Source organism: Chenopodium album, chromosome 14, assembly GCF_948465745.1.
Source record: "Chenopodium album chromosome 14, dcCheAlbu1.1, whole genome shotgun sequence".
In the NCBI taxonomy this organism is placed as follows: domain Eukaryota; kingdom Viridiplantae; phylum Streptophyta; class Magnoliopsida; order Caryophyllales; family Amaranthaceae; genus Chenopodium; species Chenopodium album.
Window position 1 is genome coordinate 14,567,715 of NC_137847.1, and position 17,383 is coordinate 14,585,097.

The window sequence follows — 17,383 nt, forward strand, 5'->3', positions numbered from 1 at the left end:
GACTATATTGAAATATCTTTAATAACTTCATTTCACTGGGCAAAAATCCTTATCACTTCATTCCAAACATTCATTCATGACTTGAATGTTGGGAAACTAGATACAATAAGCAGTATAATGAGACAGTTCTTATATACAACTGAACTCAATAATGATACCTACATAAAATTGAATTACACAATGCTATACTGAATCGGTGTATAATTATGATCTAATGAATCCCTTTTAAGAATGCAGGGATGATGTTTGGTTAGTTGTATGACTGGAAGCCACTTCAATAATGGCTTCATCTCGTGAGGGAACTTGCAGGAACAATTTCATTGAATCATACACAGTGAAGCCAATTGCCACCGAGGGCACAACCTGAAGCACAAAAGTCAATGACAATGCATGTAAACTACATATCTCTTTAGTAAAGCATATTTTGTGTTGGAAGGCATTAAAAATTTAGATGAGATCCCTAGCTTGGTTGGTTACCTTCAAATAATTCAGACTTAGCCCTGAGAACAAATGCTTCCAGCCTTGCTCTCGAGCTATTGCGACAAGTGTGTGTAAAGTTCCCTTTGCATTACTAGCATTAGACATCCGCTCAACCTGTCAGATAAATCCTTTTTTCAGCCCTTTAGGGTTCTATAACATCTAAACCACAAAAATCTATAGATATCACATCAGAAGTCTAGAAGGTAGAGCTGAACTACCTGCATTTGGCGCCTAACAACATCAAGAGGATATGTGAAGGTTTGGCCCAATAATCCAGCTACAGAGCCACATGTCAATTTCACCAATATATCTTTTTTGTGTTCTTCAGGTACATGCCTCTTCATCTCCTCATAGAAGTAAAATTTTAATCCCGCGTATGGGAATATACCATAAAGTGATGGTGCTGATAAAGAAATAGAACATGTAAGTAAAAGACCATAGAACGTAGACATAGTTAAACACACAGTTTCATGTAAACAGCACACCTACTCCCCGGTAAAGACCTTTCCAACCAGCTTCTTTAAATGTCATGGAAAAGCAGTCACGTATTCCTTTATACAATTGTTCATGATGGATAAGGCCTTTAACATTTAAATTGGAAGATCCAACAACCTGTGCTATATTCAGCCACTATGAGACATTTTATGAATACTAGAACATTTCCAAGAAAGTTGAAACAAGACACCAATAGAACATTTTCTAAGGAAAGAACCATAAGCTGTTTGTCCATGTGTTTACCTGATAAGCCAACTTGGTCCGCACTAAATCAAGGGGATATGTAAAAAGAACAGCAGTTCCACCAGCAAAAGATCCTGCAACAAGGTCAAGCACTGGGCCTTTCCAGACATCAGGGTAAGCAAGAATTATCCATCGCCTATACTCCTCATATGCCATGTAATGCAGCGCAGCATAAGGAACAATTCGTGCAACACTTGCCCCATTTCCTCTGAAGTTGACAAGAACACCCTTATAAGTATTTTGTTACCAAGTAACAACATAACCCACGCAGCTAGTATAAATAGTTAGGAGGCAGTAATGCAGGGATACAAAAATTTCCAATGCCCGACCCAAATTGGTTCAATTTTAAATAACAAGTTAAACCCAGATTATGTCAAGTCAACCAAATTTAAGTGTTTCATACTATAGTTATACCCAAACTGAATTTCAAAATTATTCTCACTTTACATAGATCCCTCCCCCCCCCCCCCCCCCCCCCCCAAAAAAAAAAAAAAAACCCGGTCCACTCCTGCATTGATTTGAGTCTTGTAATATTGGCTTCTTGGCAAAACTTGTTTTTGAGGGTTAAATGGAGAGAGAGAAAGATAGAGATACGTGTGATGAGGAGAGAGATACAGAACAAATGACAACTCAAAAAGAAAAGAAAACATTGGTTGAATTATATGAAACATCCATGTTTGGCAAATGTTGCAAATGATATGAAAAGGAGATAGTAATAACAATATAATCAATGAAACGAATATCAAATTCAAAAACCGAAAATTGCTAATAGCAAAGACGAAATATTCAACATAAACTTGGATCCTAAATCTTGAATCCTAGTCTAACTTGATGTTTAAGTTTTTTTCATAAAAGTTAAATCCAGTCCAAATAGAGCCAAAAAGTTCATGCGAACAGCTAATTCACTTAAATTTTAAACAAAATTGGAGTTTGTCTAAGTATTACCCCCTTGGTAAAATGTATCTGGGATCAAAATTTCCACCTGTAGAAACCGAGTATTCCCTCTGTTCTAGCTATTTTAGTAACTGACCCTTTCAAACCAATACTTTTGAATTCTGCTTGTCTTGTCTGCAAAACAACAAAAGGCGATATACATTATAGTCAAATGTAGATTAACTTTTCGAATTAGTAGATGTGCAAAATAAAAAATGATCTTGGTTATACATTCTAGCTTTCTTTGTGAACTTTTCAAATTAGTAGATGTGCAAAATAATAATCTTTTGTTATATATTCTAGCTTCATTGTTATACCAGTCAAATTCACTTAGAAGCTTGAAGGTATGACAAAAGATCATAATTTTTAAGGCCGTCAAGAGAATAGTTATGAAGAAAAACAATGAATTTACATATAGCATGTATAGACTTCAGAGATTGAATTCCATCTCTTCTTACGAATTGATCAAAATTTTGGGTTCATTTAGACCAAAGTCTTATATTATAAAGCTATCGTTATTCGTGAAGCTTTAGTGATTGAGTTCAGAACTCTTTTCTACGGACTTTATACATATGCCAGATGGCCTAAGATCAAATAATGTTTAAGAGAAACTTAAAAGTTGATCTCAGCTCATGTCTCATTCAAGGGTATATAAGGCATCTTTATTCCTAATTTTGATAGGACAATATCCTCAGATTGACCCTCATCACCGATTCATCGAGGAGTTTAAAATCTAATGAATTCAAAGATCACCAACATGGCAAACACCTAGTCAAAAACACAAGGATTTAACTCTAGTCATTAATGATTGGTCAATTAAATCAGTGATGCATTCCACATAAACTAGCTTGAAGTTACTTTTGGAAAGTGGGAAAGGGGGACCCATCTGATATTTGAATGGGCTCCACAAATGTCTTCACCGAATCTCAGCTAATTTCAGCTATTCTGATGAAGGTAGGAGCTAGCTGAAAGACTAAAGCATCCATGGAGAACCCTTAAGGCCTTGCATAATTCAGGTGATTAAATAGCGAAAAAAAGTTATCTAAAATGACTACAACTTGCAAAAGAACGGAATATTTTCAAGGAAACAAATCGTATAGGTGCTGAGTCAATCAATATGCCATGTGCAACCACCCACTCCTTCAATAAAATAACTGCGACTCAGCTGAACCCACTCAATATCAACTAAAAGTAAGTAAGATCAGTAAGGTACTCTAAGACTATTGGTCCCAATTTTTTTTAAGTCTGGTTTGATCTAATTTTATCTCATTGTTTGTTTGAACTTGACCATACTTGTACCCTGAATTATTAGATTTGTATTAATGTAATTCCAAATATCTAATAATCATAATTTTAAATCTTATAAATTCCAGCAAAAAGCAAACATAAATAACAAGATCTATGGTTTTTCTTTTTGCTTTTTTTGTATCTTTGATTTAATGATAACAAGGGCAGGTAATAAGTTCTTGAAATAAGTCGAAAGAACATAGCCTAACTCTCATAAACAAAAAACTAAAAAAGTAGTTGGTAGAGTTGAGTAAGACCATTAACGCCTCTTTAGTTTAAAATGGAAAAAAGGAAAGAAATCAAGAAAGTGTTCCAATAAGAAATTGATTCACTTATATGTATTATATATTTAACACCCACCATACTAACTACACCACTTCTCCCCCCACCATTGCACATTTGCACCCCTGCCCCCTTCACTCTCATTGTCATTTGTCTTCCCTTTACCACCTCTGTTCTTCATTTCACTATCACAATCATCTCTGCTACTTCTTGTCAGAATAACATAATTGGAAAATAATTTAGAGAATTTAGATAGTGAATTAAATTAGGATTATATCGATAAATTAAGGTAATCAATCAATAACCAACCACTTTCAAAAGGTAAATTCTCTCCCACTACTAAAATGACATTGGCGGTTAGTTCTCTGGAAGCCCATAATATGAGTCTTCATCACCTTTTTAGTTTTTATACATTCTCCAACATGCTTTTCCTTCACTCTAGATGTATAACAAACTCCTTACTAATTTCCTTATTTACCCGGCTATCGTTTCTGTAACAAACTCTTGAACAATAGCACTTCCATCATTCTACTCTCCTAGCGTAAGTGATTAGCACTCTCAGCCTTAAGTTCTAATACAGCCAACAAGGTTTCAAAATCGCAACCTTTTTGGGAAGATTCAACGGCTACTATGGGCCTACCCTTCCTCTAGGTTATTGTTATCTAAGTATTGCCTACAAATCTTTTTCCTTAAAAAAAAAATAGTGTTGATAAAAGAAGCTTCTGTCTACACATGTTTTCTTCCTTGTCAGCTCTTGAACAATGCTCCTAGGTGCATTTCTTTCCCTCTCTACTAAAGGAAGCAGAAATGAGGATATAATCTTGGTTCAGAGGTGTAACTTGGTTGAGGGTGGGAGTAGAGGCAGAGGACTTGGGGCTTCTTTTTGTTTTTTTGATGTTTGGTTGTTACTCATTAAATCATTGAAGTTGTTGGTTGTCGGCATCTTGGTGATTGTGGTGATGGTGAATTCGTAATTGGCAGTTGCAAAGGTGGTGCTTGATATGGAGGGGGTGCTACTGGGAATAAAATACAAAATAAAATGTAGAACAAACACACACAAAAGCAACGGCGGTTTAGCCTATGTACAAGTGATATTTGGTCATTCGTATTTCAGTTCATCTTCGATTTTGATTTTGATTTTGATTTATTTAAAATTAACAAAAAAGTTGATGCTAAACCTAAAATATCAGTTTGGATTTTCCTGAGTTTTTTGCCAACCCTACTGACTGCTAATTTGCTAAATAAGCACCTCAAGACTCTGATATATCTCTGACTCTGATATATCTCTAACCATGGAGACCAACTGCCTTCCCAAATGGTATTTCACGAGTACCCCCCCACCCCCACAGGGTGTTGATCTTAAGTTTTGATGATGACTCAAGGAACCTAAGCAAACCCATAAGGGCTTTAACATTTGTCCATTAGCTTTGATGTGTTGACAGGTTTTATATGCAACGAAGTTCTAGAGTCAGAATGGAGCATGGAACAAGGTCAAAGGAAGAGCTTTGGATGAGCATAGAAGACAATCAGAAGCCAAGTTCCTTGAGTGAGGAACTGAAGCTCCAGAGTCGAAGCTTCACTGAGTTCCAAGAAGTCTATTGTAACTTTATTATTTATTTTAGGCTTCTTGTATATATGTTAAGTACTTTGATTATTGATAGGATTTTAAGTGGATTTAATTTCAGTTTATAAAGATTTTATTTTCCTTGTTTAAAAAGATTCTATTTTATTTTCGGAAAATTATCTTTTAAACTATTCTATTTTCTTAAAGATTTTCTGTTTTAATTTTATCCTAATATTTTGGAAAATCTGACTTGGTAAAATCTCCTTTGAAAACTCTTTTTAAACGGATCTTTTACTTGGTCAAGGAAGTTGAGAAATTTAAGGAAGCAGTAAACCACTTCCTTAAGTATACTTCAACTTGTTGCCCAAGCCTCCACGAACTGCACTTCCTAGTTTCATGGGAGTTGTGGTGAAGTGGGAGTTAAGGCAGACGTGGGAGTTTTCAACTGATTTCCTCTAGTATAAATAGAATTAGTTTTCTATTTTGAAAAGCACACTTGAGCATTACAATCTTCTAAGCTTTTCGAAAAGAGTCAAAATCCACTTAAGTCCTTGAGTGTCTTTGTACTTAGCATCTTAGAGTTTTAATTCGAGTTGTATTGGGGAAGAGTTTGGGTAAACTCTAGAGTGTGTAGATTGCTTTGAGTGAAGCAAGGAGAAAGAGAGAGATTTGAGAGCTCAACTGATTGAGGGATCAGTTGAGGGGGAACTTAAGTTCGTAGAGGAACTTGAGTTTAGAGTCTTAATTTGTAATAGGTTGTTTGCCCTATTATTATTAAGAATTGAGTTTAAAATCCCTTGTGGTCGTGGTTTTTCTTCTTGATTAGGGCCAAGAAGTTTTCCACGTAAAATCTCTCTTGCACTTTAAAGTTTTTGTTTAAGTTTCTTTTAGAATTCCGCAAAAATTACCCCACTTCCTCCACAATACAATTCACCCCCCCCCCCCCTCTTGTATTGTTCATTCGAGTCAACACAGGGGTATGTGGTAAGTCCAATAACTCTAAACCAAAGATAATTACAATTGGTTCTCTACACTATTAAGCTTAATAAGTAAATTCTACTATGTACTTGCAGTCATTAACTACTCTCGACCATTAGAAAAACACCCACCAATATCATACTCATCCCAACTAATACCATGCCTGCAATCAGTCAGCAGTCACCATTTGTCAAGTTACTTTAGACTTCAACCAACACACCAATAGTTTCCAATCTTTCCATTGTACCATAAATAATGAATCAAGCCAAAACTTCACCATTATACCATGACCTTATCTCAGCAATGAATTTCCATTTTATCAGGACTTGAAGTAGCACACAACTTAAGCTCCTTCAATAAAAACTCATAAAATTCATCAGCAAATTACACTTCCTTCTCATTATCTACCATACCTAATTCTGACAACAGCTTCATTCACAGAACAACATGCCCTCTAACTATATCCCTTCAAAACACATCCTTTTCGCGCTTCCCGGCTCTCACCATATACCATGAAACTTCATTCAACGAGTTAATTATCTTCCTAATTACTTCCTCAAGACTATTATCATCTAAAAACCAGAAAAACATCACCCAATACCAATCCAAACCTAACTTGCATAAATGCGATCCAGCATATACTCAATAACAAACTAATTTCATCATAAAATCAAAAATAACCTCAAACAAACTTCAAATCAAGCAAAATTCACAATTAAAACCCCTAAATTATCGAAATAAAACACAAAATTAAAAGTAATTGAAGATCGGAAAATCACCTGAAAAAGAATCTTAATTCGTTCAAGAGGTGCTACGGCAGACTTAGCGACGCCGCCGGCAACACCGCCGGCAATAAGCTCCTTGGCAAAAACCGGCATAGCTCCAATGATTCCATCGAAGGAAATTCCATTCTCTCTCTTTGCCATTGAAATTGTGGTTTGCAAAGAGAGTTAGGAATTATGGGTTGTTTTTTATCTGTTCAATGGTTGGTTTGTAGTTTTATATGTTTTGGAAAGTCAGAGAGAATCTGACTTTTTGAAGAATAGAACATTTTCAAAGAATAAAATTGATTTTAAAATCTGAAATTGGAGGTAAGGAAATTTTTTAGGCTTGCGCCATGGTTATTAACTTATTACGTACGCCATTACGCATCAAATACTCCCTCCATTTTTATTTAAGTTGTTCACTTAGGGGTTGTTCCAATTTATTGAAAACAATTTAACTAAATTGAATTGATTGGCGCTAAACTAAACTGAATTGAACTATTCCCTCCGTTTTTTTTTATTTGCGTCACTTTGAACTGCACAAAGTTTTAGGTGAGTAATATAATATATTGTAAGTGGGTGAATAAATTATTATAGTAAAAGTAAGATGGGGACCATGAAAGAGAAAGTATGTGAGAGAGGATAGATATTTTTATTATTTTAGTGGGGACCATGGAAAAGAGAGAAAGGATAAAATAAGTTGAGTGGGGTTTAAAATAAGAGAGAGAAATTATAAAATATAATATAAAATTACCAAATATACAAGTGATGCATTTAAAAAAAACACCTCAAAAAGGAAAGTGATACAAATAAAAAAAAACGGAGGGAGTATTTATTAGAGAAGGAAATTAGGAATTGATTTAACTGAATTGAACTGAATTGAAGTGAACTGAAATTAAGCTGAACTGAACAGGCCCTTAGGCTTTGTTTAGTTCAACTTATTTTTACTTCTTTATTGTTTATGTGTGGTACTTTATCGCTGCATATATTAAATTTGGCAATGAAAAAAATTATGAAAATTACATATTAATAAAGTACATATTATTACGAATCTAATAAGAACCCACTTAATATATTTTTTTCCTTACAAATTATCATACACATAAGCTCAAATTTTGGTTAAATCAGACAATCAGATCAGTTCAGACCAGACCAGATCAGATCAAATACACAAAAATAAGGTGAATTAAACAAGCCTTTACAATTTCCTAAAAAAAAAAAAAAGAGCAAGCCCTTACGAGTAGATAATTTCTTAGCCATGTTTGATTTTTAAAATATAGTAATTAAAATTCAAACATAGAAGTCTCTGGAAAAAAATTTAAAACTTATCATAAAATAAATAATTAAGTACAACAAATTAATTATTCTACCAAAAAAAAAAATGAGTTTAGGAGAGAAAATTCCCTTCTAAATAAACTCTGCTTTAGTATAGGTATGTACTATGTAGATTTTTTTTTTTCTTAAACTTAAGATCTGTTCACATTTACTGAACTAAGCTGAACTTAACTAAACTGAACTGAACTAATTGGAGTTAAACTGAACTGAATAGAGCTAAAATGAATATTTTATTAGAGAAGGAAATTAGGAGCTAAATTGAACTGAACTGAATTTAATTTATTGGAGCTGAACTGAACTGAACTTAACTGAAGCGAAATTAAGCTGAAGTGAACAGGCCCTTATTACTCTTTATTAAATAGAATTTTTTTTATAGTAATTTTACTAGATTAGTCTCGTGCAATGCACGATTTGATCAATAAAAAATTTCTAAATTTATTTATTTTTTCATACTAAAATTAAAAACAAAAATATTCTCAAAACAAATAAAACATCAAATATTAAAAAAAAAAAAAAAACAACAACAAAATAAATAAAGCTCATTAAAAACATGAATGATGAAAGAGTATCCAAGGAAGACAAATTAAATTATTGTTGTTAAAGAGAATAGATCACTTTTCATAATGTGATACTAATAATAATGTAATTAACAAGAATTTTAATAAAATAAAATAAAAATCTCAAAATGATGACATCATTTATAGTTTTGAAGGGAAACCTTTTAATAACAATATGACATGTGTCTAATTTTTAAAATACAATGATGTCAGCGGTTGCTACTTTAGTTTTAGTTGCTAGTTTAGCGCCCGTACGATGTACTGTTTTACAAAAAAAAAAAACACACACAAATTGATTAATAATTACAAAACATCATAATTTCTTACAATTAATTGAAAAGCTATTTAATATAAAACAATTTATTACATTGCATATTAATAAAAATTGTAAAACAAAAAAATCAATAACTGCACACATTAAAAATTAAGCGAAAATTTAAACATTGGAATAATGATGGAGGCATAAAAAATTAAAAAAGTGGTGACAAAACAACACAATTGAGGAAGAAGAAAAACAATAAAGAGTTCAATAATTGGGGCGAATGGGAATATTCCTTAATTTGAGATTGGTAAATATCTAATACTATTTTCTAGGCATAATAGATGGAAGGATTTAGCACAAAAAATAATAATAATATTAATAATAATAATAATAATAAAACAATGTCAACAATACATTTTATGAGATCATGACATGTGTACAATATAAGAAAGAAATGATGTCAGCGTTTTCTATTTTAGTATTAGTTACTAGGTTAGAACCTGACGATGCACGATTTATATATAATTTATTTTTATAATTTGTACATTTTTTAAAAAAAAATTTAAAAAAATGTATAAATATAAATAAGAATTATGCACCTTGGTACAAAAATATCTGTACTTTTAAAATTTTAGATTTTCATCAAAATTATGATATAATACCTATAGACACCTAAAAATGTCTCCCTAAAACCAAACTCGATGATGAACAACCTTTCACCGCCATTATTAGTTGGGTTGAGTATTTAATCTTTTGAATGCTTAAATCCATATTCAACCAAATACATTTTCATAAACCAATCTAATTCTTAGCCCATTTGCCCAAACCATAACTTATTTCCCTCTTTTCGTGTCCACATTACAAAACCGAGCTAAAATGATTTGTGGCCCAATAATTTTGATCCGAATATTATTTGGTTTGATAAGCCTTGAAATAAGCTTTCCAAAGGTATATCATAAGCGCAATTCCGATTTAAAACGAAGAAGATATGAGCAAAACACTAAAAGTCAGCCCAAAACCAATACCCTTTCACTAAAACGGCCATATCTTAAAATCTACAAAATATTTTGACCTGATTATAATTGGGTTGGACTGTATACTTGAATATCTTTTCAACGATATATTATATGCCTTATTCCGAGTTACGGATCAAAAGTTATCAATGTTTTAAAATGCATAAAAACAAGAAACTAACACGCCACGTTAAAAATACCGTGACACGGTAGACATTGCAGTGTTATGGCAATTGAAGCCGTGACACGGCAATTTCTAGGGCTTATTTCTTCGCAACGCTTCATTTCTAGGGTTTCGTACCTCACCCCTCACATTTCCTCTATAAATACGAAGCTGATTTTCACAGTTTTGGGACACCAAATAATTCCCTCTTCCTCTCTTATGCACCAACAACACATTCTCATTTCCCTCTCTCATATTCTAAGCCTTAAACCTATCCTCCTAATTACACCATTGCTTCCCTAAGAACTCCAAAGAGTCCACACAACAGCCGAAGTTCCGTACTTAAACGAAGGCATGAAAGGTAAAACCGATTGAGGATGTAATACCCCGTATTTTCATACGTATTTTCTAATTAATTAGTTAGGAATTATTTTATAAAAAGGGTATTTAAGTAAATGTATTATTTGGAGCCAAAATGATATTTGAATTTTAGCGCCAAAAGTATTTTGAAAACTAATCATTATTTTGGATAAGATTTATTATCCATTTATCTTATTTTACAAACCGGATTATTTATATATTTCGGATATTTTAATTAAAGCAAAATTATATTTTATTAATTATATTAAATGTCCAAAAATTCCCATTTATTTAGCTAGGAAATTCGGATTTTCTATGTATAGAAAATCTGATTTTCTTAGTTATTTATTGGTGAATAATTGGTATTTAATTAATTAATTATTTATTCTATATTATTTTATTCCTTAAAACCGAGCAAAATCTTCCTAAATAATCCTAGAGAAATCCGAAAATCTGAGCTATGGGAAGCTCAAGATTTTCGGCCCTCTCTAATTATTTTAGGGGAATTTATTTTGGTAAAATTGTATTTTTAATTATCTCCCAAAATCTCTTATTTTCCTTAATTCTATTTCTTTATCTTTTTAATATTTGATCATCAAATTCTCTTGTCTTTTATTCTTCTTAATTATTCCCCATGTAATTCCAATTTCCTTACTATTTTTCATGACAAACATACCTTCCATATTTAATTATACACAATCACCTTAATATCAAAACCTTCCTTAATTCTTTTACCTACTTCTCCAAGTAATCCCTTAAACCCTACTTTCCATAATTCTTCCCACATTCTCTTGCTATAATTCTTGCATGAGCTAGCCTATAAATACCCCTCCATACCTCTCACATTCTTCACACCAATTCTCTTCTTTTCTTCTCCTCTTTTTACACAAATCATCCCATTTATCTTTGAAGCCAATTTTCGGGCACTTCTAGTCAGTTTTTGGGGTATTGACGTTTCACAGAAGACTGTTCCTCTCAAAAAATCCTTGAGGTTAGGCTCAAGAATCACCCAATTCAGAGTTATATCAAAGGAGTTACAGCCTCTGAAAGTTCTGCCTATTCTTTCCAACGCAAATCCAATTCTTCTCTTTTCCTTGGTTTCTTATCTTTTCTTCTTCTCTTCTCTTATTCAATTATTATTATTATTATTATTATTATTATTATTATTATTATTATTATTATTATTATTATTATTATGGGGGTTTTATAAAAATTATTATGAGTAGTTTTAATTATATAAAATCAGATTTTTAATGATGTTTATGAAAATTAATTTAAAAGATTCATGTACATATAGTTGGGGGTTTTTAATTTAATTATTGTGATTATTTTTTAACCTTATATTGATTAAAGTTATATTTATTTGTAGGTATGTTCGATCAAGATTTTTGAGGTTCTTTTTGTGTGATTTTGCTAAGCAAGGATCAAGGTACGTTAGGTGGCTAGATACCTTGAAAGTGATTGGTTTGAATAAGCATGTTTGAATGATTTTATGATGATTAAATTAAATTGAATTGAATTGTGATTTTTGAAATAAAAGCATGTTTAAATAAATTGGTTTTGATAAATAAATTGGAGTATTGATTTTATATCATGTTTTAAATAATTAAAATCATTATTCATGTTTAAAAGGTTTAATTTTGAAAGCACGTAGAATTAAATAAAAAGGAGTTTGAATTATTATTATTAAAAGTTGGAATTATTGGATTTAAAGAGGATTTATTGAATTATTATTATTAATGCTTTACAAGCATGTTGGTAATCCCACTATGTGGATTTGGTTTATTGATAAGGCCTTGGACTTTGTATGACCGGGTTTTTCCTCAAGAATAGCCTTGTAATATGAGACTAGCTTGGGGGGTGTGCACACTTGGGTGAGGAATTGGATTAAAAGGAATTGGTTTTAAAGAGGAATTGGTTTATTGAATTGACTATTGATATTGATTATTGAGATTGGTTTTGGAATTTTGAGTTGGAATTATTGGTTAAATCATTGGAAATGATGGAATTGATTTCAAAAGCATGTTTGCTAATAAATTTAGTTTAATGATCTTGTACTTATCGTACTTAGCATATTTTGCTAATCCAGATTTCTTATTTTGTTTTGGTTCGCCCTGTTTACCTTAATGATAAGCAGTGTTGACTAATTTCAGGTGGAGTCAATAATTGAGCATATGGAGTCGCGGGAATGGTTTCACCTAAATTAGGAAATGTTGGTCTTGTGTTTATTTTTGAGTACTCATGACAATGGTTACTATTTATAGTCTATTATTAATAAGAGAAGAGTATTGAAGTTTTCCACTGCAAAGTATTGGTTTTGTTTAGTAAGTTTGAGTAGTCTTGCATAATCACGCGGCGGTAATACGCCTAAGTCTATCTCTATGGTATAATTATACGTATTATACTAGTATTTCCGTAGAGGGAGATTTAGGGGTGTTACAAAGGGTTTGGACCAAATTAACTCTACTTTAATTAATTTGATTTATATATTTATTGAAGTTACTAACGTTTTAATTCATGATGTAGCAATTTAAAGAAGTGTGGAACGTGAGTAATTAATTCACTTCATTACTCTTATTATTATTCTTGTTGCTAGTATCGTGATTAGGTTTATTATTATGCTTTGATTTGACTAACGTTATTATGGTTAAATTGCTTCTAATTTTAATGTTATTTCTATTGTTTATTTTTTATCACCGTATTGCATGTTTAAAGGGAATATGTAATTGAATATAACGCTTGATAAGATAATTTGGACGACTGGTTTAGGTTCCTTTTTAATCTTGTGCGTTTAATCAAGTGATCACAATATTTTAGAATTATGTGTTGCATTAATATTCAACCAATTTAGCCTAATATTAGTTTGGAGCAAATTGAATCTTTGTTTGTGTGCCTTTGAGATTGCAAGAATACTTTTTATAATAAGAAACGAGTACAGGAAAATATGGGCGAATGTGACTCCATGACTCACTTTGTACCATCATCTCCGATCCTCTTTTCGTGGTTCCAAACCATATGGAGTTAGTAATCTCATGGATTATGAATAGGGTGTAACCTTCACGGGTCAATCGTTGTTGCCTATCATTATCCCTTTATCGTGGTTGCCTTATAATGATTAATGATTCGTGAACATTTTACAAGTTCCTTAAAAACTTGTTGGCGGTTCCCTACTTTGTTTTGTCCCTAATCGTATATGTAAATTCCCACTTCTTATGAGTGCCAAGCATATTCACAACATGGTTAAGTAGGCGGGCTTCGAATGACGCCTACAATACCTGTTCAACGTCGCCTAATACATATTTTAATGTAGGAGTCTATTTATTAGTGTGCTACTTAAAATTATTTTACTTTTTAAGGATTAATTGATAGGTTGTAGTTGTAATGTAGAAGGTTCTAATATTCAAATTTCAAAATTATTAAATATGATAGCTCCAAAAAAAAAATGACATCATCCTTGCATTTAGGCGGAATTTGTTTTATTATGAGAATGACATGTGGATCGGATGATGACGTCAGCAACGTTTTACTTTAGTAATAGTTAATAGACTAGTTAATGCCTGAGCCATGCTCAGATTTTTCATTTAATATATGGTTGAATTATCTTTATGCATAATATGAAAAATTAATTTTGTTTTTTTTATATTTTTTGAAGGATGTATGATTATTTAATTAGTTAATCGACAAGAAGACAATACAATTGAATTTTATTAAAATTAACAAACCTTTCGTCTTTTACTTGGTCAAAATTGAATATAAGATTGTAAATGATAAGATAATAATTTTTATCTTATCTTCTATTTTATAAACTAACTGCATATTTTTTTTATTAACTACAACAACCTAAAAAAAAACAAAAAAAAAAAAAAAAAAAAACAACAAAGTTTTTGGCGTTTTTATAAGGTGCTGACATGTGTATTATAGGGATATTTTTGGGGATTACTTTAGTATAGTATATAGGTATAGATACGTTGAAACCCATTGTACCCCATGTGTGAGTGTCCCACATTGGAGAAAGAGGAGAGTTAGTTTCACTTTATAAGATAGAGTTACTCCTACTATTGCCAATTGGTTTTAGTATGGAAGCTCCTAAGCCTTGTTTGTGAACCAAACTCTCCCCCTACTTATTTGGGTTGCCCAGACCCATTTCATATTGTCACAAAAGTTAAGAAGATGGATAGATTATGCTATATATTTTTTTTGGAAACAATAATTTTCCTAAGAAATTCATTTTATTTATTTATTGTTATAATTTTATTTTGATAACTTGCAATTATTTTTACAGATTTTCTATTATATTTATTTTTTTAAAATACTGATTTTTATATTCCTGAACTCAAATTATTTTTTTAAAGCTAAATTGAATAGTGTCTAAGTGCTCGATTTAATTTTCCGTCTTGCATACAACAAGCTTATCTATTAAAATAAAATTGTTTCCACCGACAATATTACTATTTATTCAAATTCTAATGCGAGTACAAACATTTTAAGAGTTTAGATATTGCATAAATATAGTTTAGTATGTAGTGGTAATTAAAAATTATCGGATTATTATCGAATACTCATCACTTTTAACATGTTATCAATAATTGTACTAAATAATAAATTATCGGAACGAGTACCTAAACCATTATAGTTAGCAAATCAACTAGCCTAATTTTCAAATCAAATGCCAGATCGGGCTTTCATTTTCTTAAATTATTTTGTTCAACCTATATAGTGGTTATAATACTATAATTCATTTGAATGAATAAATAAATAAATAATAAAAGACTTATAGTGGGAACATGAGAAGAAATAGAATTAAAAATAAATGAAAAAATAAATAAAAAATAAAAAAATAAAAACTAATTTCTATTTGTAAATTAAAAATTATGTTTAATACGGAGTACAACTTATTTTTGCTTATACGATCTTACTTGAACTTTGTTTTTTTCCTGATTTAATCTGAATGTTTTTTTTTTTTATCTGATCTAATTGTTTCATTTTGCTAAACTTTTGTTATATGTGTTTGCATCTATAAGGAAAAAATATGACATGAGGTCTTACTATATTTGAATTAATGTGTATTTTCCAAATAATATGTAATTTTCACATTTATTTTCAAAATAGAATAAAATATGTAGCAATAAAAAATCTCACATAAAACGATTTATTATGATCAAGCTTGTAATTACTTTTTCTAATTTGATCTGATGATCTGATCGAAATTTATTTTTTCTAATTTGATATAAATTCCTTTTTTTTTAGAAAAATTAGACATAGCTTAGTTTTTTAAGTAAAAATAAACGGTGTCTTAGAAAATTACACTAGGAAAATGAAGGGAGTATTTCACACTAGGAAAATTTAATAGGTAGTTGTTTTTAAAACACGCGCTTTAATTGGTAGTTCTTGACAAAATTTTCGTATTTTAACTATCTCCATGTGTCTAATTATTAAGGAACAATACCTTTATCAAGATTCTTCTTTTCTTAATGAAAAAATTGCCACCATTAATCCCAACTTTGCCTTATCTGCCAATATTAATCCCAACTTCAGTTTATTCCTTATCACTCTCAACTTTATACCCTATTAATACTTATCATCCCCAAGTGACTTGAAACCATTTGAAGAGGTGAACCTTGCTGACTTAGGATTACTTGTACAATGTCGCAACCTAATTGGTTAAAAAGTAAAAATAAAAAATAAAATAAAATAAAAAATTAAAAATTAAAAATTAAAAATTAAAAGACAAAAAACAAAAAAAACCCAAAACTACCTAACGACAGTCTTGCAGCCCCCCACGGCTAGCCAACCCCCTTCCCCCGGAGAGCCGGCCACTGCCCTGCCCTGGCCTAGTGTCGTCGTTGCCCCGACCATCGCACACCTGCCCCACCTGACGCACGCATGACTACCGCAAAACCTACCCAGCCTTAAACGGCAGTTTCCCCACCCAAAACAACCCCTTCCCCCAGCGGGTTTTGGGGCTAAATGATTGATTTCAACCCTAAACCGGCCAATTTCAGCCGTTAGTGGCCGATTTCATGGCTGATTTCGTCGCCGGTTTGCCAATGGTTTCGAATGTTAGGGTTATGGTTTAGGATTTAAGGGTTAGGATTTGGGGGATTTTGGCTAGTTTGCGTGGTGATCGAAGAGGAAAGGGGAGGTGGTTAGGGAAGCACCGGCACCGGTATTTCGGGGAGAAAAGGGTTGGGCTGGTCGTGGTGGTAGCGGGCTGTTGTTGGTGGAGTTGCAGGCGGGTCTGTTGAGTGCGTGAAGTGCGCAGGCAAGGGGAAGCTGGGAGGTGGGCAGGGAGGCGGCAATACAGAGGTGGGGGAAGGGGAGGTAGTGCTGTCGGCATCGTGGATTACTGGCTGGTTGCTGGTGGTCGTGGTGGGGAACCATATAGGGCAGAGAGGGAAGGGGGAGGAGGGAGGAGAGAGAAAGTGTTTTTTTTAATTTTATTTTATTTTTCAACTTTATATTTTTATTTTTATTTTTTAAGCTAATTATACGCTAACACGTGTCTTATAACCTGTAATATCAGGTTGGATGCCGGTTAGGGGTGATAAAAACTAATAGGGTATAAATTTGGGAGTGATAGCGAATAAACTGAAGTTGGGATTAATATTGGCAAATGAGGCAAAGTAGGGATTAATGGTGACAATTTTTTCCTATCTTAATTAACTTA

At 32.1% G+C, this 17,383-nt stretch overlaps 1 protein-coding gene across 1 annotated transcript; it reads right to left on the reverse strand.

The window, feature by feature from the left end:
- Positions 1-19: 19 nt before the first annotated feature.
- LOC145578984 (mitochondrial carrier protein CoAc2-like) lies at positions 20-7,271 on the reverse strand. The gene is made up of 7 exons (XM_081636278.1): positions 7,042-7,271; positions 2,201-2,286; positions 1,219-1,426; positions 966-1,092; positions 699-883; positions 478-594; positions 20-363 (listed from the first exon to the last, which is right to left on the reverse strand). The coding sequence occupies exons 1-7, from the start codon at positions 7,186-7,188 to the stop codon at positions 226-228; spliced, it is 1,008 nt and encodes a 335-aa protein (XP_081492404.1). The 5' UTR covers positions 7,189-7,271; the 3' UTR covers positions 20-225.
- Positions 7,272-17,383: the final 10,112 nt, after the last annotated feature.